This window comes from Ornithorhynchus anatinus, chromosome 3 (assembly GCF_004115215.2).
Source record: "Ornithorhynchus anatinus isolate Pmale09 chromosome 3, mOrnAna1.pri.v4, whole genome shotgun sequence".
In the NCBI taxonomy this organism is placed as follows: Eukaryota; Metazoa; Chordata; class Mammalia; order Monotremata; family Ornithorhynchidae; genus Ornithorhynchus; species Ornithorhynchus anatinus.
Window position 1 is genome coordinate 64,007,590 of NC_041730.1, and position 11,809 is coordinate 64,019,398.

The window sequence follows — 11,809 nt, forward strand, 5'->3', positions numbered from 1 at the left end:
TCAGAAGGACCTGGGTTCCAATCCTGCCCCTGCCACTTGTCTATTGTATGACCTCGGGCAAGTCACATAACTTCTCTAAGCCTCAGTTACCTCATCTATAAAGTGGATTAAGACCGTAAGCCCCATGTGGGACAGGGACTGTGTGCAGTCCAATTAGCTTGTACTAACCCTAGCACTTAGTACATAGTAAGCACTTAACAAATACCATTCATTTTAAGTGTTGGGAGAGGAGTCCTGACAGAGCATCACAAAACACACCTGAAACTATCAGAAGAGAAAGGGAGAGGGGCAGAAGAAAGAAGACCTGGTGGCCCAAGGAGAAAGATCAGGAACCAAGGGTGAAATGGGAAGAAATACAGATAATTCATTCATTCAGTAGTATTTACTGAGCGCTTACTATGTGCAGAGCACTGTACTAAGCGCTTGGAATGTCAGGTTGAATGAGATAAATACATTCTTGAAGATACATATGTACATAAAGGCCGAAGATGAGATTGAAATACATTAGTTCTAAGGTTGCTTTTGGATTGGTGCCTCTAGGAGGTGGGAAGCAGCATGGCCTGATGGAAAGAGCCCAGAACTAGGAGACAGGGAATCTGGCTTCTAGTTCTAATTCTACCACTGGTCTCCTGTGCGACCTTGGGCAAGTCATTTTTAATCAGTCAGTCATGTTTATTAAGCACTTCCTGGATGCAGAGCATTGTACTAGGCACTTGGGAGAGTACACTACAACAGAGTTGGTAAACATGCTGCCCAAAAGGAGCTTACCGTCCTCTCTATACCTCAGTTTCTTCCTCTCTAAATTAGGGATAAGATAGATTGTGATCCTCATGTGGGACTGGGACTAGGTCCAATCTGCAAGTCTCATGTCTTTCCTAGTGATATCGGGAAGCAGCGTGGCTCAGTGGAAAGAGCCCGGGCTTGGGAGTCAGAGGTCATGGGTTCGAATCCCGGATCTGCCACTTGTCAGTTGTGTGACTGTGGGCAAGTCACTTAACTTCCCTGTGCCTCAGGTAGCTCATCTGTAAAATGGGAATGAAGACTGTGAGCCTCACGTGGGACAATCTGATTACCCTGTATCTACCCCAGCTCTTAGAACAGTGCTCTGCACATAGTAAGCGCTTAACAAATACCGACATTATTATGTGAGAAGCAGCCTGGTGGATAGAGCCGTGGGCCTGGGAGTCAGAAGGACCTGGGTTCTAATGCTGACTCTGCCACTTGTCTGCTGTGTGACCTTGGACAAGTCATTTCACTTCCTCTGTGCCTCAGGTACCTCATCTGTAAAATGGGAATTAAGACTGTGAACCCAATGTGGGACAGGGACTGTGTCCAACCTGGTTACCTTGAACCTACCCCAGAGCCTAGTACAGTATCTGGCCTATAGTGAGCACGTAACAAATACCATAAAAACGCCATAATCACTGTTACTGTGAAGTAATCGGGGAGGCTTCCTGGAGGAGGTGGGAAAGTAACTCGTGAGAAGAAAGGAATAATAATCTTACTGATTTTACTATGGGGAGAAAACACACTGAAAAGGAACAAGTTTGTACTGGGGGTATATTCCTTACTTGTCTGCCAGAAAGAATTAAAAACGGTTGTAGTCTAGTAATAGTAGTAGTATTTATTGAGCACCCACTGGATGCAGTGCACTGTATTGAGAGACCCGAGACGGAGTTGTGGAAGGTCCATCGGGGCAGTGTGTTTGGCTAGTCCTTTCCTTAGGGTTGAAGCCCCACTCTCCAAGAGAAGGAATCAGTCTTTCCTCTTTCTTGGGGGGAAATGGCAGAGAATATCGAGGTTGGACTTAGAGGTGGATCGGGACAGCGATCCCAGGAGTCAGTTAAATGTACTGCCAAGGAGGGTCTCATTGTGGCCCCAATTGTGGCATTGGCATGTTATCAGTGACCGGAGAGATTAATAATTTCCCACCCCACCTCTCTTTTAGAATGGCAACAAAGACCAGTCTCTGGACATGCTGGGTACTGATATCTGGGCAGCGAATACCTATGATTCCTTCAGGTAAGTTCATCTCCTTTCCTTTCCCAACAAAAGTGGCTCTCCTTAGAGGGAGAAGGCCTGAATCACCTAGGCCATCTTCTTAGTCATTCTTTCCCTGCTCTGCTCCCTCCTCCCAGTCCCATCTGAGTAGGGAGAGCAGACCGCCTTCCTTCTTCTTGCTCTCCAGTGACAGACAGTAAAATTGGCGGCCGTGGAGCCTTCTGGGAAAAGATGCCAGATGGTTGGTTCAGTTTTTTCAGAGCTCTGGGGAAGTCTAGTTGGGAAAAGTGATAGAAATTGAATAATTTAACACAGGAATCTTAACTGGGTTACTGGTGAATGATTCATGCAATCCCTGCCTTCCCCTCCCTGCCTTCTAAATGGCCATCCTGGACGAGAGGAGCGACACTCCCAGGGCTTGAGAGGACTCATAATCCTAGGAGCCCTGTGCCTCCTTCAGTCCATTCCCTTCTGGGCTATTGGGGAGCACCCCCAAAAATACATCTCCTTCCCATTCCTCTCCCAGACTCACCTGCCCTGCCCTGCCCCAACCACGCAAGATCCAGGCTCCAGTTCCATCAGAATTAACTGAATGACTCATTTGGGTTACCTTGGGAGTCTCTTTCTCTTTCTCACTCTTACTCCCTCCCACCTTACTGTTCAGCGGAGCGACGTGGGATTTGCAGCCAGAGAAACTGGACTTTACCCAGTTCCACCGGAAACTCCGAAATGCTCCTAAACACCCCCTCCCACACATAGACCGAGAAGGGTAAGACTTTCCTGATTGGGATTTGGGACTGGTTTGGGCCTTTCTCCCATTGGGCAGGGCTTAGTGGTGACGGCCTCAGTAATGGAGAGAAGTCAGTTCCGGGCACCGAAACGTTTCCTTGTCCCTCTCCCTGATTTGGGTTTGGAATGGCGGCCATAGTCCCCCAGGCCCAGTGCTGATCTAGCACATGCACTAATGCCAAAATCACATTTGGTAGGGAGCTCAGGATTGATGGATTTTTTTTCAGTAATGAAGCTTAGGCGGAAACGGTGCCCTGTGGGAAGGCCAGGGATGACTGATCCAGCTTCAGTCAATCAATCATTTTTATTGAGAGCTTCCTGTGTGCAGAGCACTGTACTAAACACTTGGGAGAGTACAATATAAAAGAGTTGGGGGACACATTCCCTGCCCACAATGAGTTTACAGTCTAGAGGGGGAGACAGACATTAATATGAGTAAATAGATTACGGATATGTACATAAGTGCTGTGGGGCTGAGAGAGGGGTGAATAGAGGGAATAAATTCAAGTGCAAGGGAGATCCAGAAGGGAGTGGGAGAAGAGCAAATGAGGGTGTGGGAGGGCCTCTTGGAGGAGATGTGCCTTCAGTACTGGTGCTGGTTCACAAAGCCTGAAGGGATGGGTGTTTTATCACAAATTTTCCCATTCTAGAATGCCTTTTCCCAGTCAGCTAAATATATTCGTTGGCTTAATCCACTTGTGTGGGGAGGAGGAAAAGGAGAGTGGGGATTCCCTTGATATCTGCCGGGCCACAAAAGACCAGCTGTCATATTCTACAAATTGCCTATAAAGTCCTGGGTTCTGTGGTAGATTGTGGTTACATCCAAAACCACTGCAGCTCCACCCTGATTCCTCAGTCTTTTTGGGAATCAAAACCACTAATGCCAGGGGTTAGTGATAGGAGGAGACATAGCATTATTCTTCCTGATGAGTGTTTCCATTGTGTGATGGTTTATAAATTGTTCACATTATTCCTAGGCCACAAGAGAAATAATAATAATCCTTACGGAATTTAAGCACTTATTGTGTGCCAAGCACCGTACCAAGTGCTGAGGTAGACACAAGATAATCAGGTCCCACACGGGACTCACAATCTACACAGGAGAGAGAACAGGTATTGAATCCCCATTTTGCAGATGAGGGAAATGAGGCTCAGAGAAGGTAAGTGACTTCCCCAAGGTCACACAGCAGGTAAGCAGTGGAGCTGGGATTAGAATCCGGGTCCTCTGACTTCCAGGACCGTGCTCTTTCCTCTAGACTACACTGTTTCTAAGTATTGAAATCCCATTGTACAGTTGGGAAAACAGAGGCACAGAGAAAATGCTGTCCCTCATACAGTGGAAAGGCTTGGGGTTTGTCTGGTGACAATGGAAATTTGAAACATTTTCCTCTCTGCTTCCGGTTTAGGCTTGGGAAAGGGAAGTTGGAAGATGGGGAAGGAATCAGCCTGAACGACATCGAGAAAGTCCTTCCCGCCTGGCAGGTAGGTTCCCCTGGGTGCTCATCGCCCAAGGCAACTGGTGCGAGATTGTGTTTCCTCCATCTGTGGCTTCTGAGGACCTTTCAGGGATTCACCTGGAGTCAAATTCAGGTCCCCGGGCTGGAGTGAGCACTGATTAGCTTGGCTTGTTAACTGAGCCAAAGAAACAAGGAGGTCACGTAAACAGTAAAACATTTATCATCAGTGGGTGTATCACCAACTTGTCCAATGAAAATGACTATGGTGTGGAGCTTTTTCTAGATGTGATGTAAGGTGACTGGGTTTTCTATTTGGGATATCATTATTTTTTGAATTCCTAAAAATAATGTCTTTCACTGGCTGGTGCCTGACTCACCTTGAGAAGCATTTCAGGGCTTAATTGGCTTCCCTCCGGATTTGAGACAAACCTCCCATAGGTAGGCCGGCCAGTTTTTTGATTAAAAACCAGGACATCGGGATCCCATCCCAAGCTTGTGTAAGTTTACCTTCCATCCTGCCGAGCTCAGAATGGGGGAGAAATGGACTATGAGGAGATCAAGTCCCCCAGAATTCGAGGCTTCCCCGCTACAAGCCCCTGAAGGCCGTGGGACCAAATCAACTGGGTAATGAGCGTGCCCCAGCATGGAATGGAAATCCAAGTAATTCAAGGGAGAAGGATTTGCCGGGAATTGGTGCGAGGAAGTTTCACTGGTGGAGCCGTAGCAGTCTCAATCCCGGGACATGTGGATGACTTTCTAGAAGCAGCGTGGCTCAGTGGGAAGAGCACAGGTTTAGGAGTCAGAGGTCACGGGTTCTAATCCCTGCTCCGCCACCTTGCAGCTGTGTGACTTTGGGCAAGTCACTTGACTTCTCGGTGCCTCAGTGACCTCATCTGTAAAATGGGGATTAAGACTGTGAGCCTCACGTGGGACAACCTGATTACCCTGTATCTACCCCAGCGGTTAGAACGGTGCTTGGCACATAGTAAGCGCTTAACAAATACCACCATCATTATTATTATTAGAATTGCCTAGACTAGCCAGTCGTACAGATTTAGTGGCAGGCCCGGTAAGGACTTCCCCGCCAACCCCAGGCTACTGTTTAAACCTGGCTCCTCTCGGTCTGCTCCCAGAGGAGACGGAGCCCCGCTGGCCAGCGTCCTCTGCCGCGAACTTCTGCCCAGATACGGGAAGTGTGATGAGCGTCCCTGAGTCCTCTCACCTCCTGCAGTAGCCACGGCGCCTTTCTCACTTCATCCGCAGCTTCTGTGGGTTCGGTTTCTTCCTCTGGGTTCCCAAGGTGATTTCAGGTGAATGAGCAAAATTCCACCCATGCGTGTGCCAGGTTTTCTTTGTGTGCTTGTTCCTCACCGCAGTCGTGTCTGGACGCTGGAGGCTTGGAGCCCCGTGACTCGTGCTGGGGACCGAGCTCCCACCCCGCCGACAGCTGAGATAGCTTCAGTAGTGGCTTAGAGAATCAGCCTGGCCTAGTGGATAGGGCATGGACCTGGGAGTCAGAGGATGCGAGTTCTAATCCCTGTTCCTCCACCTGTCTGCTGTGTGACCGTGGGCAAGTCATTTAACTTCTCTGTGCCTCAGTTACCTAATCTGTAAAATGGGGATTAAGACTGGGAGCCCCATATGGGACCGGGACTGTGTCCAACCTGATTAGCTTGTATCTGCATAGCCTAGTGGTAAGAGCATGGGCTTGGGAGTCAGAGGAGGTGGGTTCTAATCCCTTCTCCGCCACCTGTCTGCTGTGTGACCGTGGCTCTGTGCCTCAGTTACCTCATCTGTAAAATGGGGATTGAGAATGTAAACCCCTGATTATGTTGTAGCTACCCCAGCTCTTAGAACAATGCTTGGCACATAGTAAGTGCTTTACAAATGCCAATATTATTATTATTGCTATCATTATTATTATTGTTCCTGAAAACCAATTTCTGGCCGACGCTTTGTCGGGGTCAGACAGATTTCTGGGGGTCGGTCTGCGTTCAGTCATTCTTTAAGATCATGCGGGTGGCAGCCCCAGAGGCGGGGCTGGAGGCCGGGAGCAAGAGCACCGGCAGCCCGGGCACTGGAAAGACCGGCGTCAGCTGCCCAGCCTGAGGAAAGAGCCCAGTCCTTCATCTTCGCCGTCTCCTGAACCCTCCTCTCCTCCAAGACTGGTTGGCATCAAGCATCTTCTTCCTGCTGCTCCAGAGGCTGCCCTTTGATCCCCTCAGGTTCCCCCCCCTTCCCCAGTCGGGTCTCTCGAGCACATGGTCCACACCGTGCCAGGACTGGAGGTGTCGAATCGCCAGCCTGGCTTTGGATATGGGGTAACTCACTCTCAGAAGCAGAGCTCAGCCAAGAGGGAAGTGCGGGGTCGCAAACCCAGGGCCTTAAAAGACCCAGAAGAGTTTCATGGGGACCTGGCAGCACTTCAGTGAAAGAGGCAGCGGGGCTATAACTAGTGAGGTGCTTCTTTTGGTTGAGGCTGCTATAGATTTTCTGGGCTGAATAGTGTTCGTGCAGTTTACTGAATTTTGGAAACCACTTCACGGGCTGAGGTGGCTTGCCAAAGTCACCCCTAATCCATCCTAAGCATTACTTATATTTGAACATCTCTATAGATTGTAAAATCCTCAGAGCAGGGATTGTGCCTACAACTTTATGGTATTGTACTGTCCCAAACGCTTAGTGCGGCACTCTGCACACAGTAAGTGCTCAGTAAATACCATTTATTGACGAATTCGCTGCTACTCCAGCCAAGATGGGCCATGACTAGGGTGTCCATTCTCCCTGCTGTATTCTCGGCTATCCAGTGTTCAGATGGACTGTCCTCTGTCAGTCATTCAGCACAATTTATTGAGCGTTTATCGTGTGCAGAACCTCTCTACTAAGCAGTGCCAGTTGGACTATACAATCTAGCCTTGAAGAAAACACTCAAATAATCAACTGATAGGAGTGAATAGAGAGTGTGCATATAAGAAAGTACTTAAATAGCAGAGTGTATAAAATATATACATAAATGCTCCGGGAGATGGTAAGTCAATCGTTAGTATTTATTGATCATTTACTATGTCCAGAGCACTGTACTAAAGCTCTTGGGAGAATACAATACATCAGAACTGGTAGACATGTTCCGAGCCCACAAGGAGCTTAGAGTTTACAGGAGGAGACCGACATTAAGTAGAGAAATGCTAAAGTGGGCCGTTCCGAAGGACTATAATCTCGGGAGATTTAGAAATTATCGTTAAGTAGGGCTCACCTGGGCCTCAGAATCAAGCTGGCTTGTAGTGATTAATCAATCAGTAGTATTTATTGAGCAGTTACTGGGTGTAGGGTACTGTACTAAGCAACTGGCAGAGTATACTACGACAGAGTTGGTAGACGTATTCCCTGCTCACAACAAGTCTACAGTTTAGAGGGGTAGACAGACATATAAATAATTTATAAAACATGATTTATAGATATGTACGTAAGCTCTGTGGGACTGAGGGTTGGGTGAATCCCAAATGCACGGTGTTCTCAGATTCAATACAATCAATCAATTAAGCTACAGTGTGCAGAACACTGTACTAAGTGCTTGGGAGAGTACAGTACAGCCGAGTGGTCATGGTCACACCTGTATGGAAAGCACGCGTGCACGCGCGCACACACGTGCTGGGTCAGATCAGGTAGTCATGTCAAAAGAAATAAAATGCATTGTGTGACCTAGATAAACCTGGCCTGGGGAGGAAAGAGGGGATAGGCTAGTCTCGTAATATTCGTTTAGCAGGTATTTGAGTTCTATTTGTGGAAGAGGATAGGGAAAATAGTGCACCTCTGTTTCCATTCTCTTGAACAAGTGCTTTACCGACTGAAATCACGGTACCTAACTCTTGGTGGGCTACAACAGAAGCAGGACACTTAAGGAGCTCACAATGTAACGGGGAAACAGACAAGAATTATTTACTAGTAATGTGAGCAGGAGAATATAACAGGAAGCAGTTCCACCATATCAGGAAAATAGCTTAATAAAAAATTGAATATACAACTGGAAATCCAAATAAAAACATAAAAAATACGTAAGTGCTGAGGGTAAGGGATAAAATTCTAATTGCTAGGGGTGAATTATTCAGGGATGGCTTCCTGAGGAAACGCAGTGTTTAACTCTCATAGATTTGCCCTTCGGGTTCAGTCGTGACGTTTACTGGTGGTGATCTTTTATCACGTGCCTGAGTGAATGTGGTGGATCAGAAAGCTGAGTGACTGACAATCCCTTCGTCACTGCAGCTTGTAGGATGGTCCCTTGATGCCCTGTTACATTTGTATCCACAGTGCCTGGTGCTGCCCAGTGCCGCTGCGGGACTCTTCTGGCTTCCAGACGCCTTACAGCGTCCGGTTTTAACATTTTAAGCGCTGAGCCTCTTTCCCCCCTCGGCTCCCCTTCCGAGTTCTGAGTTTTTAAAGTTGAGGGGATACTTCAGCGGCTCTAGAGCAGGTGAGGTCACCCCGGATAAACACTCCAGAACCAGCCAAACTTGGGCACCTGTGACATCATCATGTTACACTGCGTGGCCAGTGCTGTGAGCATGATGTCACTTGTGTTTCCTTGTTCCAAATTGGCCATCCTAGGGATGGCTGAGAGTCCAGGATCCTCTTGACCAAACTTCCCTGATGCTACTATCTCACATTTCCTCCTACTTTCAGGGCATCTCTACCTGGATGTCTTTTTTTTTTTTTTTTTTTTACGGTATTTGTTAAGTGCTTACTAGGTGCCAGGCACTGTACTATGTGTTGAGGAAGATACAAGCTGCTTGGATTGGACACATTCCCTGTCCCGCCTGGGGCTCACAGTTTTAATCCCCATTTTATAGATGAGTTAACGGAGGCACAGAGACGTTAAGTGACTTACCCAAAGTCACATAGCAGATGGGTAGCGAAGCTGGGATTAGAAACCAGGTCTTTCTGACTCCCGTGCCCGTGCACTATCCCCTAGGCTGCACTGGTTCTCAATGTCCCCCTGAGGAAAGAACATAGGCCTGGGAGTCAGGGGACTTGGGTTCTCCTCCTGGCTCTGCCACTTTGCTGTGTGACTTTGGACAGGTCGCTTCCCTTCCCCGTGCCTCAGGTTTCTCCTCTGTAAAATGGGGATTTAATACCTACTCCGCACCCTCAGACTGGGTGTCCCATGGAGGTTAGGGTCTTTATCCAATGTGATTATCCCATACCTGCCCTAGCACTTCAATTCTTAGCAAATAGTAAATGATTAACAAGTTCCACAATAATAATAATAGTAACGACTATCATTATTTTTAATCAATCAATCAATAGTATTTATTGAGGGCTTACTATGTGCAGAGCACTGTACTAAGCGCTTGGAATGAACAAGTCGGCAACAGATAGAGACAGTCCCTGCCGTTTGACGGGCTTACGGTCTAATCGGGGGAGACGGACAGACGAGAACGATGGCGATAAATAGAGTCGAGGGGAAGAACATCTCGTAAAAACAATGGCGACTAAATAGAATCGAGGCGATGTACATTTCATTAGCAAAATAAATAGGGTAATGAAAATATATACAGTCGAGCGGACGAGTACAGTGCCGAGGGGATGGGAAGGGAGAGGGGGAGGAGCAGAGGGAAAGGGGGGAAAAGAGGGTTTAGCTGCGGAGAGGTGAAGGGGGGGCTGGTAGAGGGAGTAGAGGGAGAAGAGGAGCTCAGTCTGGGAAGGCCTCTTGGAGGAGGTGAGTTTTAAGTAGGGATTTGAAGAGGGGAAGAGAATCAGTTTGGCGGAGGTGAGGAGGGAGGGCGTTCTGAATTCCCCAAAACAGATAAAACAGCACTTTTGCCACCTGAAGGCTAGGGGGCTTTCCAGTTGGAGCTAACTGAGTAGAAGTGAAGCAGCGTGGCTCAGTGGAAAGAGCCCGGGCTTGGGAGTCAGAGGTCATGAGTTCGAAACCCGGTTCTGCCACTTGTCAGCTGTGTGACTGTGGGCAAGTCACTTCACTTCTCTGCGCCTCAGTTACCTCATCTGTAAAATGGGGATTAACTGTGAGCCTCACGTGGGACGACCTGATTACCCTTTATCTACCCCAGCGCTTAGAACGGTGCTCGGCACATAGTAAGCGCTTAACAGATACCAACATTATTATCAGTAGCCTGTTCCTCTCCTTTGACCTATGCAGACCAGGCCTTTGAGCTCCAAGAGGGGACTCCCAGGAGGCTGTGGCATAAAGGGATGCAAGAGCACCATTCCCTCTAGACTCTGTCACCTCTGCTGATTTTTGGCCAGATTGCCTCCGGCTCCCACTAAAGAAAGACTCCCCATGCCCACCCACCTCCCTGCTCAGGTTGTAAACTCCGAGGGCAGGGACCGGATCTTCTACTTTAACATCGTGCTCCCGTGTTCAGTCGATGCTCTGCACCCGGCGGCACTCGATCCCTACTACGATGAGCGTCAGAGTGAGTTCGTTTAATGCCCACCTGGGTCCGGGGCCCCACTGCATACACTGTGGGCAGGGAACGTAGCTACCAATTCCGTTGTACGCTCTCAAGCTCAAAGTGCAATGATCTGCTCACAGTAAGCGCTCAGTAAATGCGATTGATCGATCCCAACTTTTCTTCAGAGGGCCGTCTTGTCAGGGCTGCCGGGGTGCGGGAGACACTGTGGGTGTTAGAGACTTTTATGTCCGGATGCGTCGGTCACTTGGGCGACGGTAGACTGTAAGCCCGTCAAGGGGCGGGGACTGTCTCTGTTACCGATTTGTACATTCCAAGCGCTTAGTACAGTGCTCTGCACATAGTAAGCGCTCAATAAATACTACCTGAATGAATGAATTTAGCCTGAAATTGAGATTCCTCCCTGGCATGGGGGAGTGGGCAGGAACTGGGCCCTTCCTTTGTTGGGAGGCGGGTGGTGCCATCTGCCATCTTGTGGTCAGTAGGGATTTGGTTGGACTGTAGCTGCGACTACACCATCTCCACACCCCACGGTGCCTCTCCAAATCGGCAGCCTTTTGTTGTGCGCAGCCTCCGATTGGGTACAGGAATCATTGTCTAGATCGATCCTTGATTAATTATACCCCCTTCAGAGCCGCAAACCATCCGGAGGAGCTTTTTGGCTTGTTCTTGATCCTTCTTTTTCCTTCTCTAACCATTAAGCGCTTGGCATGGTGCTCTGCACACAGTCAGCGTTCAAAAGCTCAATAAATTGCTCCTGATTATTGAATATACAGCCTTGATTATTAGGAGCCCCCTCAAGGAGAACTTGACCATTTTTTTCCTCTCTTGTCGACTCATTTCCGCTTTAACCTGTGTCTTCACTTGCTTGCTTTGACTGGAACGCGACTTGGGAATAAGGGAACGTTCGTCGGATGACACGAGTAAACAGTTTGGAAACCGTAAGACACGTTGTCGGAAGAAACGTCGTGTGAACATAGGATGAGTACTTCCGGCTGAGTTTTCCGTACTCTGGATTTTGCAGTAAAGCAACCCCTACGGTTTGGTAGAACTGGATCTATCTGTCCCCTCACTTGGCATGATGCTTGGCACATTTTAAGTGCTTAATAAATACCATGAGCATAAGGAGTTCCC

General features: G+C 48.3%; 1 protein-coding gene across 3 annotated transcripts in view; it reads left to right on the forward strand.

The window, feature by feature from the left end:
- Nucleotides 1-11,809, forward strand: part of CTIF (cap binding complex dependent translation initiation factor) — a 402,154-nt gene that overhangs the window by 115,250 nt on the left and 275,095 nt on the right. For all 3 annotated transcript variants that reach the window (XM_029059560.2, XM_039911489.1, XM_039911490.1), the window contains exons 4-6: nt 1,949-2,022; nt 2,666-2,770; nt 4,197-4,272. In XM_029059560.2, coding sequence (XP_028915393.1) covers nt 1,949-2,022; nt 2,666-2,770; nt 4,197-4,272 — 255 coding nt within the window. The remainder of the gene's footprint in view (nt 1-1,948; nt 2,023-2,665; nt 2,771-4,196; nt 4,273-11,809) is intronic.